The 19,886-nt window shown below is 38.7% G+C and overlaps 1 protein-coding gene across 1 annotated transcript in view; it reads left to right on the top strand.

Moving 5' to 3' along the window:
* The first annotated feature begins 4,744 nt into the window (after nucleotides 1-4,744).
* The window catches only part of Cfap299 (cilia and flagella associated protein 299), a 496,870-nt gene continuing 481,728 nt past the window's right edge, over nucleotides 4,745-19,886 (top strand). Inside the window, exon 1 of the mRNA XM_057772769.1 lies at nucleotides 4,745-4,864. Coding sequence (XP_057628752.1) covers nucleotides 4,754-4,864 — 111 coding nt within the window. The 5' untranslated portion in view covers nucleotides 4,745-4,753. The remainder of the gene's footprint in view (nucleotides 4,865-19,886) is intronic.

Here is a 19,886-nt window from a genome sequence, read left to right as displayed (position 1 = left end):
CAAGGAGGGAAATCATGCTTGGTACTAGAAACCTAGCCAACTAACCAGGGCTAATGAAGCCATAGACCTTAGAGGGGAACCTGCTAGTGCTGGTTACTAAACCAATCCAATTCTTCACTGCATTCTAAATACTTAACATTGTACCCACTAAGGAGTGACGCTCCTAGACCTCACCACGGAAACTTCTCTTTGCAGGAGACTGTTACAGAAATCCAGAACTGGTCAAAATGCAAAAATCAACTGATCATGGACTGGCCAGTCCCAGTGAATGCACCTGCAACACATTTCCTCCATGTAAGGCTCAAGGAACATTTAGTAGAGGGGGCAGAAAGATTCTAAGATCCAGAGGACCAGGAAATCTGCTGTGAGATTGTGGTTCCTAGAAACGACAAGGAAATTTCACTCATAATACCTCAACAACATGACTGTCCAAACAAGCCCTGGACAAAGACATCTGTAGGAGGAGAGCCCACTAGATTGTCCTGGCTGCCCAGAACTGAAATAATTTCACAGACACTGTATTCATTAAATCACTGCTTGGCCCATTATCTCTAGCTTCTTATTGGCTAACTCTTACAGCTTAATTTAACCCATTTCTATTAATCTGTGTATCGCCACAAGGCTGTGGTTTACTGGGTAAAATTCCCAGCCTCTGTCTCCGGTGGCTCCATGGCTTCTCCCTCTGACTCTGCCTTCTTCCTCCCTGCACGCTATTTAGTTTTCCGGCCTACCTAAGTTTTTCCCTATCAATAGGCCAAGGCAGTTTCTTTATTCATTAATGGTATTCACAGCACACAGAGGGACTCCCACATGAGACACCAATAAACAGTGCTACTGTGGAGGAGAGTTACTGGACCCCTTCCCTAGACAAAGAACTATGGACAACTAAGGGGAGCTAAGAGTGGGAGACTCATCACACAGCACATAGTACAGTCAATTTTTATTCTTCATCAGCTGCTGATATCAGACAGTCTCAAACCTGGGAACAAATCCACCTTATATTGTCTTTTTTTCTGGACTCTTTCACATTTTCCAGTTATTGGAGAAGAATGGAAATTACGACATATGAACACTATGTGACTGAGAACACTCCTGTGACTAAGAAGTCGTGGAACATGCACTCCAATGTGTGGAAGTCCAGTGACCTCACCAGAAGAAATCGCTTAAACACATTCAGTGTCATGGTTACAACATAGTGCAAAAAAGCTCCCCTTGGCTCCAGATTGAGCAACAACCCTCACCTGCAATCACAGGCGCTTAATAAGCAGTTGGGCAACATCAGACACAAATCGCTTATCTTATTAGAGTGAGCATATGTTTTTCTTTCCTACAATATGGTAATGTATTAAGTCCATCATAATGGGACCTCAAGTTCTTACTCAGAGTGTTTAGCATTTATTAACATAATTAGCACAGCACCCTTTTCTATCATGTCAACACACCAAACTAAATTTTTTTATTTACTTTCCCAGCTAGCATAGAATACTACTAAGGATCTGGAGGTAGAAAAAGATAGAGTTTAATTTGAAATGGCTTTATCTCTCTCTAGTGAGTACAGAGAAAAACCTGTTTGTTTCAAAGAAATGTTTATGCTTAGTTTTTTTCTATGACCTTTACTTTATAATATGCCTTTCTTTACTCAGTAACTAAGCTAAATAGGGCATGTATTTTCTTACACTTCCATATGTTTCTTCTCTCTTCCATCTTGGAATTTGTTGTCAATAAATATAATCCTTGCTTGTCTTTTTTAGCAAAGAATCAAATTTCTAGGACTGGTGCTGAATTCCATGATTCAATATTTAAAAGTCCCAGACTTGAAGAAGGAATCTATGATTTCCAAAATAAAGTATTTCTTCGTCATAACAAAAGTCTTACCATAGGAAAGAGATTTGTTTAATTTCACTCATTTCATGGTTGCCACTCTTTCATGGAGTTTCTCAGGCACAAGTCTAAAGTATTTCTGAGCTCAACCTGAAAATTTAGAAGACTATGTTGGTAGGCTTACTGTAATTTAAGCCTTTCTGTATAGAACAGACCAAATTTACAAATTTCATTTACTACTAATGGAGACGTGGCAGCATTTATAGTTGACAGTACTGGACTCACTGATTGGAAATACCTTAATGACTGTTTAAATTCCTATGCTCTTGGGATCATTTCACCAAAGAGCTATCCACCACAGGGTCAGATTAATGAAGTATTCCTAAAATTATACAACTGCAGTGGATCATCCTAGAACAATGAGGTAAAAATGATCCTGGATATTGGAGTGTCAATGTCATGAATTCAAACATTCCCTAAGTGTTTTATTATTTTAAGGAAATGATGAAACCTTGGCGTGGGAGGATGTTAAAAACAGGTGTAATACATGTAAATGCATCCAAGTACTCTTGAGATGAGCAACGCACTGTAGAGCAAGCTCCATACCCGCAGCTGTGATCACCATGACTTCTCTGGATCAAGGGCATGGCTACTCTCTCTTGCAAATTCTTAAATGCAGCTTTCAAATTCAATTCAGCTCCTTTCTCTCTTGTCAGCCCCACCCTTTCAGGAGTCTTTTCTGTGACCTTTGCTCCCACAGCCAAGCCAAACTGTCCTTCCATCCTACGCAGTACTTGGGTTTCTGACCTCCACAGTTTGGAAGCTGGCCTCTAGAATTTGTTTCAACTCATTTTCCTGAGCACAATTTTTTTCTTTCTAAGAAACAAACTTTCGTATTTAATTTTATACAGCTTTTTACGACCAACCTCTTTTTTCATTTGCATTCCTTGTGTGTGAGGGAAAGACTATTGTTGTTTTGTGATGTTAGTCTTTGCACCTGAACCTTTGACCAAGTCATTGAAATTCATCCTGTCTCCATATTGAGTATAACACCAATGCTATCTTTCTTGTGAGTTTGTTCTTGTGATGACATGAAATAATGGCTGTATGGTATTTAGAACATGGGTGATATGTAGTAAAGTTATCACACGATAACAAGTTTCACATTCTGTGTACATAAGTGGCAGAGACTTTCCTAAGCTTTCTCTTGTGCTCAGCACACACAGAATAATCGCTTTCAGGAAGGACTTTCAGGACGTGTATAAAGCCAGGGTTTCGGCAGCAGATGTATAAAGTGGTTGAAGGGTAAGTTTTTACTAGAGTGATGAAGGAGAGTCCAGCCAGAGGCGTCTGAAAAAGTCTAGATCAAAGAAAGAGTCAAGAGAGCAATGGCCTAAACTGCAGGGTTATATAGGAATGAGATGCTGTGGGAAGGGGACCCATAGTTGGAGACACTTAGGGTAGAAGGCAGGGTGAGAAGGGCTGGGCCAGGATGCCAGCATGGACTCTGTAACAGGTACTTCGTAACTGAGATGCAGTGAGAACCTGGAGGCCAGCATGCACTTTGGCATGCTAACAGGCATACCTGGCATGCTACAGCTGGCCTTTTGTCTTGAGTCTCATTTGGACTTGACAAGACAGAGACCTCTATTTCCTACCAGTGAGAATGTTTTAAGTGACATGGATTTTTGTCACCATTCTTGGAGGTTGATTTCTATAGCTTTCTAGATAATTACACAATACAAATTGTTGGTCGCTGTTTATTTTGATGAAGATGTTACTTACTGAAAATTTTGGGGATTTAAACAGTCCCGGCTTGACTTTGCGTCCACACTTATCCATCACACCCCTGTAGTAGATGGAAGATTTATTGAGGAATATAATTTGATTTCTACAAAGAATGGAATGATTGAAAGTCCCCTTGGCATAACATCAACCTTTTGAGTTTCCAGTATAGAAACAGCTGTGCAGGTCAGCTGTAATAAGAAAAAAGTTTCAGGTGCTGCCATCCCACAAGCTCAATTTTGGACTCATAGTATTTTCTTTTTAAAAGAGTTATTTATTTATTTATTTATTTATTTATTTATTTATTTATTTATTATGTATACAGTGTTCTGCCAGCATGTATGACTGAAGAGGGCACCAGATTTCATTGTAGATGGTTGTGAGCCATCCTGTGGTTGCTGGGAATTGACCTCAGGTTCTCTGGAAGAGCAGCTAGTGCTCTTAATCTCTGAGCCATCCCTCCTGACCCTACTCACAGTATGTTTTTAAAAAACGAGGAAATAGAAATATAAGACAATGCCAAGTGTTCTCATGGCATACATAGTTCCATGATCAGGATTCCCCCCATTTTTGAAGAAAAGGAAGGGTCAGGGAGGCAAGATTTTTCATTGTTCACTTGCTGAATTTTAAATAACACAAAGTAAAGGAAATGAAAGGCAGAACCTAGGGACAAAGGAGGTCTTTAAAGATCCTGTCATTAAGGCTGTTTCGCTTGGAAAGTTTATACAATCGTCCCTTAAACTCAAACGTAACAGTAACTTGCCTTAAATTGTAATGCATAAACATGAACAATATAACACGCGTGGATCTTGCTGCTGATGGAGACAGCGAGACTATTTCACCTGGATTTCTGTGATATTCTTACAAGGTACTGCAAATACCGAGCACGCCCATTTTGACAGAACACCCTAGAGATGCTGTGTTTTTAAGCTCTGGGTGGGAGATTGCATCGCAGGACTGACTTTGCCTTGGACCGGTTCCCGGGGTTTAGTCAGGCGGAAGCCGATCTGAGAACCGTCTAGGCGGGATTAATGCAAGGCTCCCGTCCGCCCCCACGAGCCTGAGTGAACGGCCCCGCCCCCAGCTTCGGTTGCTAGGGACGCTCCGCCCTCAGCTTCGGTCACTAGGGACGCATCGTGTAGCCGCGATGGATCAGGACGAGGGGTTGACGGCCGTGGACAACATCGTCACTCAATTCAACACCTATGAAGACTTCCTGGACTCGCAGATCACCACTATAGACCTGTATTACCTGGAGGTAAGTGCCTGGTCACCGAACGAGCCGCGGCGGGGCTCGGTTGCCCCCTGGCGGCGGCGGCGGCGGCGCGTATGGTCTTCCAGAAACTTCCTCCCAGAAGCTTCCTCCCAGAAGCTTCCTCCGCAGACTCCCGGAGTCCCAGGCCCTCCAGGTGCTGGTGTGCAGCACTGACAGGAGGCTTTGTGATTCAGGGTTCTTGTGAAATAGTAATAAGGAAGGAAGAGAGAAAACGGTGGGAACCGGTTGTTGTGTGCACCTGAGGAAAACCTCAGATGGTGGGTTCTGCAAGCCCCAGACCCACAGCCCGGGAGGGCCCCAGGCTGTCAGCTCTCTTTCAGGACAAAGAGAACAAGCACCATTCTCGGGGTTCAGCCACAGAGAAGTCTGGGAAGGTTTTGAACCTGTCCAACTCCATCTATCCTGTGCAAGGCAAGGCAGCCTTGTAACATTTTCGTATACCTACCATTTTTTTAAAATTCCTCCAATTGTATCACTGTTTTACTTATACGAGGACTACTACTTGATAACTTGTTGGAAAATTTTTTGCTTCAAAATTATGTGCCACGCTATGAAAATAATCTTAGCTGAACAGAATTTGTTCTTTTTGGAATTATCTATGAAGATTGTAAGTGGTATTTCCAACAAAACATGATTTAAAACAACAACAACCAAGCTTTTAAGTGTATTATACAGATAACTTTTGCAATTGCAATTGTGTGTACAGACACATCCTTAAAAAATTCAGAGGACAACTTGGAGTAGGTTCTGAACTTGTATTCTGTAGGTCCAGGGATTGAACTCAGGTCCTCTGGCTGAGCAACATATCCCTTTTCCCACTGAGCCATCTCCCTGCCTGTTAGACAAGGTTTTTTACCCACAGAAGTTATTTTTAATTATTCTTTATATCTAAGACAGTGAAATGAAACAAAAAATGCTGCTTTTCTATGTTTACAAACTTTCAAATGTTAAAAAGAATAAAGAATCCCACAAAAACTTAAAATGTAAGTAGTGGGACTGGAGAGATGGCTCAGAGGTTAAGAGCACTGCCTGCTCTGCCAAAGGTCCTGAGTTCAATTCCCAGTGACCACATGGTGGCTCACAACTATCTGTAATGGGGACTGGTGCCCTCTTCTGGCCTGCAGGCATACACACAGAAAGAATATTGTATACATAATAAATAAATAAATTTTTTTAAAAAAATGTGAATAGTGACTATCTTAATAAAGTCATCTTTGTAGCCCAGATGGAACATTGCCAAACTTAAGGCTAATAGTATTAGGACAGATTTCAACATATATATATATATATATATATATATATATATATATGACACAGATTTTCAGATAAGAGACTAAAAGTGTTGATGTTGATTGGAGGTGAGAAATTACTGCGTTGTGTTCCACCAGTCAGAACTTTAGAAATCCCCAGAACAGAGAATGGTAACATTGAGGAAACGACATGTGCTCTTAAATCTGGATCTTTTAACTTTGTTGAAATAATACGGAGTTGAGTAATGATACTGGAGCAACTATATATTGTGGTGGTTGATTATTTCCTTCTAGGGATTAAACCCACGTCACCAGGCATAGGGCTTTGTGCATTTACGTCATGAGCCATCTAATGGCACGTAACGCGCATTGGCTGCAGACGCTCACAGACGATCTCCAATGTGGCTGCAAGGTAATTGCCAATTTAAGTCACATGGAAATTAGACTCTGTAGCATTCCATCAGTAATACCACAAGCAACCTACTCATAGACCATGCTATTTCAAGTACATCCTTTTCTTCCTTCCTTCCTTCCTTGCTTTTCTAGCAATATTTCATGCTTTCCTGGGTCTGCATTTGCCAAGGCTAACCGTGAAGGGTATTTATTAGGTCCCACTGTGCTGGTTTCAGCCAGTAGGATACCAACAAGAGGTCAGAGGGTTGGAAGACAGTGGTTAGAGGATTTGTCATCTCCTATGGGCTGTGGTTGACAATTGGTTGCATTCCTTAGATTTGTTTGGCCATCTTCTCTCTTGTGAGTTCCAGCCCCGTTTCCAGACCCTGGCAGCATATGCTGTTGTAGAACGTTTCCCTCCCCATCTCCTCGTGTGTGTAATGGTGTTAATCATGGTTTCTGATGTTGCTTGCACCAGGATGGGTCACCACGCTTTGTTGGTTTCCCTGAACTCTGTCCATATCATTGTGAGTGCTATTATTGTTTACAGCCATTTCTTTGAGTTTGCCCAATGACTTGCTGCCATACGACCCTAATCTCTGTCACTGTTTAACATTTCAAATATACATTAAGTATGCAAGTATTGTATGCATATAATAATCACAATACATCTTACAAGAAGCTTGTTTAGGAAGAAAGGAAGGTGGAGGAGAAATGATGACACCATCTTAAGTATCTGATGAGCCGAGGATGCAGAGCACGGTTTGAGAAGATGAAAGTGGCAGTTCTCCATCCATATCCTCTTGTGTTTACTAGAAAAAGACAAAACTTTGAAACAACTTTATTACAGTGGCAGCCAATAAAATTATCTTTGCTGAGCTTATATGTATTATATAAGTTAGTATCATCAAATTAAACTAGTCACTTCAGTGAGTGTACAAATCATTGTAAAAATCCTCGGGTAAGAGGTGAAGAGATGTTAAGATTATTTAAAGACTTCTCCAGATAATGGATCTCAAGCTTCCTGTCATGCTTGAGGCTCTGGGTTCAATCCCCAATACTGGCAAATTAACACACACACACACACACACACACAAAATGAAACAAACTTCAACCAACTAAACAAAAAACAGTTCTAGATAGAATTGTAAATGATAGGTAAAAATGTAGGGAAAGTTGAATAACAGTTTACCATGATATTATAATAAGCCAACAATTAATAACAACTATGCAAAGTAGTTTTCACATTATTATTATACAAAATGTTGTTCCTTTTGAAAAAATCTTACAGTACTTCCCCCATGTAGAAATATCAAGTTACCTCATAATTATGAATTGTGACCAGAGAAGAAACTTAACCAAGAATATCTTAGTCTTAACATGTCTGAAATTTTATCATAAGGATAAAAGTCAGATACTTGAGCCTGATCTCCTTCTCAGTGTCTCAAAAGCATTTACAAAACCGACATTCTGTGTGTTTACACTATATGTCACTCAGTTCTTAGTTATAGTAACTTCAAAAGCTTTGGGTATTATACTGAGGCAAGTGGAGAAGTGGAAATAATTCCCAAGGAGAGTGTGTGAAATGAGAAGAAAATGGAACTCGGGAGAAATGTAGATGAGTAGCCAGGGAGAAATGGAGATGAGTAGCCAGGGAGAAATGGAGATGAGTAACCAGGGAGAAATGGAGATGAGTAGCCATTACATGTGGCCTGGGCACGGAAGCAGGACCCACGGACCTCAGTGAGAGGGAAAGCAGGGGAGAAGGAGAAGAATAAGAGAATAGGAAGATCCAGAAACTAAAAGCAGCTGAAAAATGTAGCTTAAAACCCCTGAAAAATGTTTATACAATGAGTGGAAACTATGTCCAATAAATGCTATTAAAAGCGGGTGGGGCATCCACCGAACAACTACATGCTACTTTTCATCATCCATTCAGGAGAAAAGTAGAGCAAAACAGTGGAGCATCCAATGGACCACAGGCTGAGAAAGCTGCCGTATGGATGCAGGTATTCTCATATGGAAGCAGGTATTCATTTGAATGCAAGCAATGGTTAAGTTAGAAAAGGCACATGACACCAGAAGGGGTCTGGGTATTCTATTGGTAGATACTCAAGTACACAGCATCTCTGCTGAGGCGTGAAGGGATCATAACAGGCTGGAGTCTGGGATGTCCTTTAAGAATTCATTTGTTGTTTTATGCAATAATATACTTATCATATTCTTATTTTCCCTCCAACTCCTTCCAGAGGCCACCACTTTAATTTTATGCTTATTTTCTCTCTAACTCTAAGAAAGGACATTAACAAAAACAAAAATGAAAATCAAACTAAACAAAAAAGAATTATCTGTGAGACAAACATTACCCAAACAAAACTGAACAAATAGCACACAAAAAACCATGAAGTTCATTTTGTGTTGACTGTATAACCTTGGGTTTGGGGCTTGCCCTGGAGTGCAGCTGATATACCCAGTGGCACTTTTTGAGAGAAAGTGCCTTTTCCCGGCAGGTATAAACTGAAAGTAGCTTCTTGATTAGGGTTGGGACTTTGTGTTCACCCCCGATCGCTAGTGCTGGAATTTTTCCTGGTTTGACTCTGTGTAGATCTTGTGTATGCTGTCATAATTTCTGAGACTTCATTTGTGTACCAGTCCTGTCATGTCTGGAAGATGCTGGTTCCTTGGAGTCATACGTCACCTCTGACTCTTAGAATCTTTCGTCCTCCTCTTCTTTCTAAGTCTTGAGGAAAGAGGTTTGATTAAGGTATCCCATGTCACCACTCTAGGTGTGGGATCTGAAAGAATGGAGCCTAAAATTGAGACAGACTAAAGTCTCATGCAATAGTTAGCTTTGTTTAGAACATCAAACAATTTATACTCTGAGGGTTAAAAAGGTATTATGTGAATAAAGTTCTCCTGAGTTCAAGCTGTATGCAATCATAAAGACAAGTCATGCGTGGCAAAACATTTTTTTTCATAGAGACATATAAAGGATAGTTTAAACATTTAATTGAATGCCAACAGCAAGCAATAATGAGTAATCTGAAGTAAATTAACTCCTATCTGCTATGCCTGGGAGAAGCATAAGAACACACCAAAAGCCAATTCCATGTTTTGAAGAAACCGAAATCACAGGACATTTGTCTTGTTTTCTTGGAATGTTCTCACAAGCCCTCAGAAATCTCTTCACAATTCAACTCCTGGACCATGTTCTGATACTCCCATTTAGAGCTGAGTGCTTCAGCGTCCCTCACTGTCTGCACACTGTCCATTTATGTGTCTCCGTGTTAATTACCATCTACTACAAGAAGAAGCTTCTCTTATGAGGGTCGAGAGATGCTCTGATTTATTGCGTCAGTAATATACCATCAGGACACATTTTATTGCCCTGTTCCTTTAGCAGGATAATAGCTTTTCTTCTAGGACCATGACCTTTCTAGTTTCAGATTCTTTTCATCACTTTAGCAGTGCCATGTTTGGCTTCCATCTCATGGAGTAGGCTGTAAATACAACAAGAAAGTGGTTGGTTGCTCCTATAACATTTGTGCTGCTATTGCACCATTATATTTTTCAGGCAGGTCTCTGTTTCAGGTCACAGGATTTGTACCTGGGTACCTTTGGTGATTACTGCTCTCCTCCAGCAGAGTGCCGAGTACCCTTTAGCTTCATGAATGTTGGTCAGTTAGGGATGAAGCTTCTATTTGGGCACCAGCTCAACTTCTTGATGTTCCAGGACATGATTAATTTTCAGGTCATTACCATAAGGTTAAGGAGAGTAAGCAATAACTTTGGTACTAGTCCTTGAAGCTTTTGGGGAGTCTTTCTTTGGTCAACAGTTGAACAAGATCTAGCCCATTCCTAATACTGGAGGTTTTACTTGGTGGCACAGGATGTCTATTTGGAGAATTGCCTCTGTCATTTTATAGTGATTCCACTTAAGTTCCTTTCATATATGTATACATTTCAGGAAGCTTCTGCATTAGTAGGTTTCCATGTGGTTTTTCAAAAGGTCTTTAGTGTTCCTTGTGTCTTCTGGCATTTCCTCCTTTACCCTTCTGTTACCATTTCATCCTCCTGTTTTAGTTTTCCCTTTATCTTACTATAACACTACAGTCTATTTCTCCTTCCTTAGAAGACCTCCTTCTTTCTGCTCACTTCTGTCCCGTGCTGGCGACCTAACCTCTGTAATTATTTGGATTGAAACACACACACACACACACACACATTTAAAGGTAGTATTCACATATAAGAGAAAAATGCATATTTGAATTTTTGTGTTTGTGTTATCATACTCAGGTTGATTGTTTCTAGCTCCATTCATTTAACTCATTCAAATCATAATTTCTTTTTTCTTAACACCTGCATAATAATTTCATTGTATAAATACACCACATTTTTATTATACATTCATCAATTGATCAACATCCAGACTGTTTCTAGTTTCTGATAATGAATAGCTCAACACTGAACATGGATGAGCTAATATTTCTATAATAAGTTGTGAAGTTTTTGGGTACATGCCCCAGAATGGTAAGGCTGAATCTTATGGTAGATATATTTTAAGGTTTTGAGAAACCTATACACTAAAGTACATAGTGACCACACCAGTTTGCATTCCCACCTGCAGTAAAGATGTCTTCCCCTTTTCCCATAACCTCGCCAGCATGTGCTGTATTTATTTTATTGATCTTGGCCACTCTGATTGGGGTAAAATGAAATTCCAAAATAGTTTTATTTGTATTTCCTTGATGTCTAAGGATGTTGAACATTTAAAAAATTGTTTGATGTGGGATTCTCCTCTGTGTGCTGTGAATACCATTGGTTAATAAAGAAACTGTCTTGAGCCTGTGATGGGACAGAAAAGAACTAGGCAGAGAAAACTAAACTGAATGTTGGGAGAAGGAAGGCAGAGTATAGAGAAGCCATGTAGCCCTGCCGGAGATAGACGAATGGAACTTTGTCCGGTAAGCCACAGCTACGTGGTGATACACAGATTAATAGAGACGAGTTAAATTAAGATATAAGAGTTAACCAATAAGAAGCTAGAGCTAATGGGCCAAGCAGTGATTTGAATAATATAGTTTCTATGTGTTTATTTTGGGGCTGAGCAGCTGGGAACCAACAAGCGACTTCCTCCAACAATTGTTTCTCAGCCATTTGTGTCTCATCTTTTGAGAACTTGGTTTCACTTAATACCCCTGTTTAAACTGGTCTTTTTGTTTTCTTGAAGTTCAGTTGTTTTTTTTTTTTAAATTCTTTAAATATTCTAGATATTAACCCTTTATCAGATGTGTGATTGTTAGAGTCTTTTTCCATTCTGTAGGATGCCCCTTTGCTTAAATGATGCTGTCCTTTGCTGTACATACTTTTATTTTTAACTTTCACAAGGTTCTGTTCATTAAATGTTTTTCTTAGTCCCTGTGTTAATAGTGTTCCGCTCAGAAAGTCTTTTCCTGGGCTAGTGCATTCAACCCCATTCCCTGCTTCTCTTTTGTCAGATTCAGGGTATCTTTTTGAGGCCCTTGATCCATCTAGGGTCAAATTTTGTGCAGTGTGGAAAATAATGGATCTATTTTCATTTTTCTTTATGCAGTCATACAGTTTGATTCAGCACCATTTGTTAAAGATACCTTTTTCCCCACTGTGCATTTCAGGTTTCTGTGTCAAAAATCATTCTTATAGATGTGTTAAATTATATCTGGGTATTTAATTCTATTCCATTGATCAACCTCTCTGTTTTCATGCAGATAACAGGCTCGTTTTATTATTATAGTTCTGTAATACAACTTGAGATCTGGGATGGTGAAACTTTTTCAGGAGTTCTCTTATTAGGGTGGTTTTAGCTATCCATACTTCTTTGTGTTTACATGTAAAGCTGGATACATTACTTTTTCAATTTCTATAAAGAATTGTGTTGGAATTTTTATGGAAATTCCACTGAATATGCAGAAAATTTTTTTGGTAGGATGGTGAAATTCACAGTATTAATCTTACTTATCAATAAGCATGGAAAATCTTCCCATCTTCTGATGTCTGCTTCAAAGTCTTAACATTTTTGTTGTACAAGTCTTTCATTTGCTTGTTTAGCGCCATCCATGATATGCTTTTCTGAGCCAATTGTGAAAGGTTATGTTTCCATGATTCCTTTAATATCTCCATGACTTTTATTATAAATGGATGTTGGATTTTGCTGAGTGTCTTTTCTGCGTCTAATGAGATGGCCATATAGTCTTTTGTTTGTTTGTCTGCCTTTCAGTCTGTGGTGGATTACATACATTTATTTACATATGTTGAACCACCCCTGTGTCTCTGGGATGAAGCCAACTTGATCATGGTGGATAACTTTTTTGATGTGTTCTTGAATTCTGTTTGAAAGTATTTTATTGAGAATTTTTGAATCTATCTTCATAAGAGAAATTGATCTGTAATTTTCTTTCTGTTTCATGTCTTGATGTGGTTTTGGTATCAACGTAATAGAGTCTTTATAAAAAATAAGTAGAAAATGTTTCTTCAGTTTCTATTTTATGTAATGTTCAGGGAGTATTGGCATAAATTCTTTGAAGTTCTGGTAGAATTCTACAAAGTCCATTGGACCTAGAGCTTTTATTGGCTGGGAGATTTTATTTGCTGGGAATCACTGTTTTCACATCACTGGAGGTTATGTGTTTGTTTAAATTGCTTATTTAATTTTAATTTTGATTCAAATTTGGTAGGTTCTCTATATTAAGAAATACATCCATTTCTTTTAGTTTTCCCAGTTTGGTAAAGGATAGATTTTTAAAGTATGCCTTTATAATTTTTAGAATCTCCTTAATGTAGTAATAACTCCAATTTCATCTTGAATTTCATTAATTTGGAACTTTTCTTTCTGTTTTTTTTTTTTTTTTTTGGTTAATTTGACTTGAGTTGTCAATCTTGTTGGCTTTCACAAAGAACTAGCTCCTGATTTCATAGGTTCTTTGTAATTTTTGTTTTGTTTCTCTCTCATTGATTTCATCCTTGAGGTTTTTTTTTTGTTATTTCTTCCTGTTTAATCTTTTTTGGGGTATTATTTCTTCTTCCTTTTCTAGAGCTTTCAATTTCTTTTTCTAAGACAGGGTCTCTCTGTAGCCTTGGAGCCTGTCCTGTAACCAACTGTTGTAGATCAGACTGGCCTTGAACTCACAGAGATCCACCTGCCTTTGCTTTCCAAGTGCTGGGATTAAAGGTATGTGCCACCATTGGCTGGCACAAATGCTTTGTTATTAAAATGAGCTCTCTCTAGTATTTTTTTTATTTTTATTTTTATTTTTTTGTGTGTGTATATGTGTGTGTGTGTGTGTGTGTGTAGGTACTTGGTCCTATAAACTTGCCTCTTAGAATTTCCTTCATTGTGTCCCATAGGTTAAATATGTTGTGTTTTAATTTTCATTAAATTACAAAAGTTTTAAATTTCTTTGTTGATTTCTGTATTTACACAATATTCATTCAATAGTGAGTTGTTTAGTTTGTAAAATGCCTGCCATTGTTGATATCCAGCTTTAATCTATGGTGGTCATGTAGGGTTTAGGGTGGTATCTCAATTTTTAAATATATTTTTGAGCCAGCTAGTAGTGGTGCATGCCTTTAAGCCCAGCACTTGGAAGGCAAAGGCAGGAGAGTTTGAGGCCAGCCTGGCCTACAGAGCGAGTTCCAGGACAGGTAAACTAAACAGAGAAACCAGAGCCAGTGAAAGAAACACTTTAGCCCTTAACCCAAAACCTAAAAAGACACCCTGACCCCTAAACCAGAGCCAAAGGAACACATGTTGGCCCCAGAATCAGAGTCAGTGAAAGAAATGTGCTTTAGTCTTGAAAATAGAGCTGAAAGGCAAAATAGAGATAGTGAAAGAAACATAGTTTCATCCTGAAACCAGAGTCAATTCTGCCCTGGCCAACTAAATCAACCAATCCTGGAGCAGGAAAACTAACCAATCCCTGAGCAGAAAATCTTCTCGCTGGGGAAATACCGTCTTTAAGAAGCCCGACCTAAGCCCCTCTGCCTGTTCAGTTGCTGGCTGTTTTGTGCCATCCTGGCAGAGGCAGCCATTGTCCTGGACTTCTCCTTCCCAAATAAGTCTCTGTCTTAAAAGAGTTTTGGGTGAAGATTTTCTTTTGCCAGTGCAGAGCAGAATCTTTGCTGAGATGTTCCCTTAAAAGGACTGAGCAGAAAAAACAAACAAGCAGAAGAAACTCCCTTGGGAGTGGAGCAGAAAAAGTAACTTTTCATTTGAGCTGGAGGAGCTTGCTAAATTTCTGCAGGGGTTTCCCCTTTAACAGAGTGAAGCAGAAGTAACATCTTGGGCCACAGCTTCACAGAGCAGAAGAAGCACATAGCTCTGCTAGGATGTTCTTGTAGGGGAACCAAACAGAGCTCAGCTATAAAGGCTCTTTGTAGGAGAAGAGAAGGATTGCTACATTCTATGTGGTATAACATCCCCCACTGCACCCCAGCTTCAGATATAACTTGACTTTCAAACAAGTCAGGATACCTTTTCCTCCCGAGAAGTCCTATTGCAGCTTCAGCCTCCAGAGCTGTCCCTTTGCAGTTCCAGGTATAGCCTGTCTTCCCAACAAGGCAGGATACCTTTTCCTCCAGAACTGTAACACTCAAAGCAGATCCAGTTTTAAGATATGAATGGAATGAATTGTTACCAATACATAAGAACTTAGTTTCTTCATTAGGTTTTCCATGTTAATGTTTATAGAATGAGCTTCAGATAAACAAAATGACTGTGTCAACTTAAATATTGGTTGTGTTGGGAATTTAGAGCTGCTAATGTTACCAAAAGGGAGACACAGGATATTTGGTGCACAAAAGAACAAAATAATCTTAATACATTGTTCAGCATATCAAACATAGATCAGCTCTTGTATTCAGATGCTAAGTTTTAGGATATTCTTTTTTTTTAAATCATCAAAATGTACCAAAAATGTATTTTCAGTGAAAACCATGTCAGTGATGATGAAAGTTACAAAATAATCTCACACTAGTTCAGAATTATGTATAATAAAGGGTTATTTATTTAGGGTAGACTCACAGATCACAGTCCTAGATCACAGTTCTCTGCACTAATGGGGAAGAGGAGCCAAATCTAATAGCCAGAAGGGAGGGTCAGAAGCGAGAGAGTGAGCACATGCAGTACAGCTTGCATCTATAGTATAAGAGACCATACCCAAGTGTGCTGATATCTTTAAGGCTGTTGGCTGAAGAAGTTACCACAGCATGTCAGGGTGGGACAGATGGAACTGTAAAGTTTTTGATTGGATAGGAAAGTGATAGGGATGAAGGGAGGCTGCCTCCAGAGCATGCAAACAAAATCCACAAATACAGCGATGGCTAGGCTTTTCTATATGAGAGGCAATTATGGAAACATACATGTTCTGATGGTAACTTAAGCAAAAAGGAAGAAGCAGATGCTTTCTCCTAATGACAACCTTCTCTTTTACTTCAACTTAATCTCTCTTCCTTGAAAATCTCTCTACACAGCTGCATCTCTTTACATAGAGATACATATCTCTTCAGATGCATTTACCTCTTGCATAGCTATACCTCTCTTCACAGTTACATCTCTTTTCATGTAGTTACATCTCTCTCCCAACTGCATTTACCTTCTACACAGCCACATATTTTTACAGTTACATCTGTTTTCACACAGTTATATTCTCCACACAGCTATAAACCTTCACACTTTTTCTTTACACAGTCATCTCTTTCTCCACACAGCCATGTACATCTTTCTATGTACATCTCTGATACACTCATCTCTCTTCTATATAACTGTATCTCTCTACACATTTAGCTGCATCACTCCAAGGTTCTCTTCTACCTCTCTCTCTCTCTGAATATTCCTTTCAGTACATGCACGCTTGTGCATGCACCTGTGCGCGCGCGCACACACACACAACTCACACCTCTACTACTCTTTCCTACATCTCACATACTTCTTTCTCCCATCACACATCTCCCCTCTTACAGCTCTCCTGCTTCTCCTCATGGCCAAATTTATTATTCTAACAACTTTGAAATATAGAATATATTATTTTTTTTTACTATATATATTATGCTGTATTGTTGATAGAGTTTTCTGTCCCACTAGGTCCTGCAGCCTTTCAGTCCCTAAGAAACACACAGAGGTCTACATTAATTATAAACTGGCCTATTAGTTCAGGCTTCTTATTAACTCTTATAACTTACATTAACCCATAATTCTTGTCCGTGTTAGCCACGTGGCTTAGTACCTTTTATCAGTAAGACATTCTCATCTTGCTCCCTCTGCATCTGGGGGATGACTGCAGACTGACCTTTCCTCTTTTCAAAATACTTACGTTTTTGTTGCCCCACTTATACTTCCTGCCTGGCTACTGGCCAATGAGCATTTTATTAAACCAATACAACTGACAAATATTTACATAGCACAAGACTATTTTCCCACAGCACCCCCCCTTTTTTCAAAACAAGAACTCTGAATCTAACCTCCTTTGTTTAACTTTTTTCCTGACCATTATCCACAATGACTTGTAACCAACATTCTAAACAAAGGCAAACATCCATAATCTATTTTTTTGAAATGTGGGTGTAGTTTTCTAGGATACTTGCTGCTGATTGGGGGCAATAATAATCTTATGGGGACCTAAAGAAAATTGAGAATTATGATCAAGTCCTGATTGGAATCTTCTTTGAGGCTTGATCATCTCAGCCAGCAGTCTTGAGGCTGTTCTGGATGTAGAACTCAAGAGTTCTAGGCTGTTTGCCCCTATCAGCAATTTCACAGGGAGTCTTCCTTGATCAAACCTGAATTTTCTTAACCCAGAATGAATCCACAGCCTCCCATTTCCTGTGGAAACAAAAGCAAAACCTTTTCTCCAAAATAACACATCTTTTGATTTAAAATTTGAAGTCGAGGAGTTTTCAAGATACATATGCTGGATTAATCTAGCAGCATTTATAATCAATTATTTTTTAGCAGCTGTTGCTCATTTCTCAGTCATCAAACAATTCAAAGACAACACAATAACATACAGTATCCAGATTCTCTGTGTATTTTCCATCTTTATGTGATTTCATTTTAAACTCTATTTCTTTTATTTTTACTTTTAATTTTTGGTTTTTAAAGACAAGGTTTTTCTGTGTGTTTTTGGCTGTCCTGGAACTCACTCTGTAGATCAGACTGTCCTTGAGCTCACAGAGATCCTCCTGCCTCTGCCTCCCAAGTGATGGATTAAAGATGTGTGCCACCACACCCAACTACTCTCTTTCTTTCTTTCTTTCTTTCTTTCTTTCTTTCTTTCTTTCTTTCTTTCTTTCTTTCTTTCTTTCTTTCTTTCTCTCTTGGACTTTATTCTTTTTCTTTTCCCTCCCAAGCTTACATATATTTTTAAACATACTATAAACCATTTCGAGTTTTTTTTTTATTTGACTCTATTTTTTCTGACCACATGAGTCTTTAATTTGCTATGTGATATGGCTAGGATTAAAGCTGTGGCTTTGAATACTGGATTTACCCCATTCTTTAGCTTTCTGTGTCTAGTTTTATGGCAGAGGTACCAGCAGGAGCCAAGAAGCATGCTGTCAGCCATTCATTTAAGTGTTTGGTAGTGGGGCCTCTTAAAAGAGTTGCAAGGTTTTTTCAGCTAAAGCTGAGTCAGGAAGCCTCTCTTAAATGAGACACACTTGCCTCTAGCAAACAGAGCCCACCTGAGAAAATACTACTACCAAGAAGCCATGCTTAATCTGTCCTTTTGTGTCCGAATTACTCCCCAAGTTCTCTCAGGTTTTATGTGGATGTAATTGTCCATGTTGGCATCATTTGTTGGGAAAGTAAAAGGATTTCAGACTTCCCAAGATCAAATTCATGGCGAGGGTCATTACTCTGATCCTCAGAAACAGGCTTCTATGATGAACACACCTTGTTCCTATGTAGCACAGCAGCTTTAAATGCTTAGAGCAGGATTCAGGAGGAAGGAAATAGTTTTGAATAATATATTAGGGTTAAACAGGGCCATAGAGTCTGGATTATGTATAGTGTTATGTTTTCTTTAAATTTTTTTGACAGTGAAGGAGCTAACTACAGACAAACATTTCATTGTATGGGCTGCTAAAATAAACCAACGTAAAGGTATCTTGACTTCAGAATTTGAGACTTCAGAATTTGATACATTGATTGGGAAAAGAGGTTCCGCTTTTGTTTCCACAGAAGATGAGAACCTATGAATTAATTCCAGACTAATGTGGTTTGATACACCAAGAACCTCTGTAAAATGTCACCATGAACACCCCCAAGAATACTTTGCCCAACAAAAAGCAGGAAGCAGTTTGGAGAGAACTATGCCCAAATTCCCAAATATTGTTTATAAATGTTTATTTACATTTAAAGGGGAATATGGTATAGAGATGAATACTTTGCATCAGTATGGATCTTGGTTTATTGATACAAATTTTAGTTCAGTTTTTATATGTATATTTCTGCTCTTGAGTAAGGTATTGTGTTTGTGCAGCTCATTTAAAAATGTAATGTATAATATAAAAATATAGGTTAATAGAGAGTCTTCTATAATAGTCAAGCTTGTAGTCATGTTAGTTAAGTTTTCTAGATATATAGAGATATATTTCAGTTAGGTATTCTTCAAATCTTTCAGAGGCCTTCATTAATATGGCATTTAAAATGTTTTAAGAACTTAGAACTTTTCATGACAATGAGACACATCTGTTCCTGGAAGGGCCAATCTACTTCAAGAGGATGATGAGCATTGAAGAAGCTCCTTATTGAGTTTGTTAGCCGTTTGGGCAAGAAACTGCTCTTGCCTTGACTGCTTGATGAACTGGGCATGCAGGACTCACAGTAAAATTACCACTAAAGTTGCCTAAAGAAGATGAGACAGTCCTTCAGGGTTCTTGCTTCATGAAAGAGACTGCCAGACATTCTGCAGGACACAGAATAAAGTGACTGACAAACTGTTAATATAGGCAGAACTATCTTTGAAATTTCCTGTTTCATGGAAAAGTCTGCCAGATACTATGAGCCTGTAGGCTGAAGATGGATGCCCCAATGGTACAGAAGAACGTTGGGTTACTGTCCTGGTAGCAAGATGTCTCTGTCAATTCTAGAGTTTTTGAAGTTTCTTACAATGTACTTCCTGTTTACTTAGGTAATATTATATCCTTCTGGAGTCTTTGATGGAGTAGGATAATAGATAGATATAATTATAGTTTTCCTTAGTCATGATAAAAGATAAAGTAGACATAAATATTGTAACTGTAATTCTTGCTTGATACCTGTGTTGTAATATGTAATATTACTATGTTAAAGTTAAAACCTTCCTTTTTATTTAAACGGAAAGATG

The sequence above is a fragment of the Chionomys nivalis genome, chromosome 6 (genome assembly GCF_950005125.1).
Source record: "Chionomys nivalis chromosome 6, mChiNiv1.1, whole genome shotgun sequence".
In the NCBI taxonomy this organism is placed as follows: Eukaryota; Metazoa; Chordata; class Mammalia; order Rodentia; family Cricetidae; genus Chionomys; species Chionomys nivalis.
The sequence above is the reverse complement of the archived record's forward strand: the minus strand, read 5'-3'. Positions and strand labels throughout refer to the sequence as shown.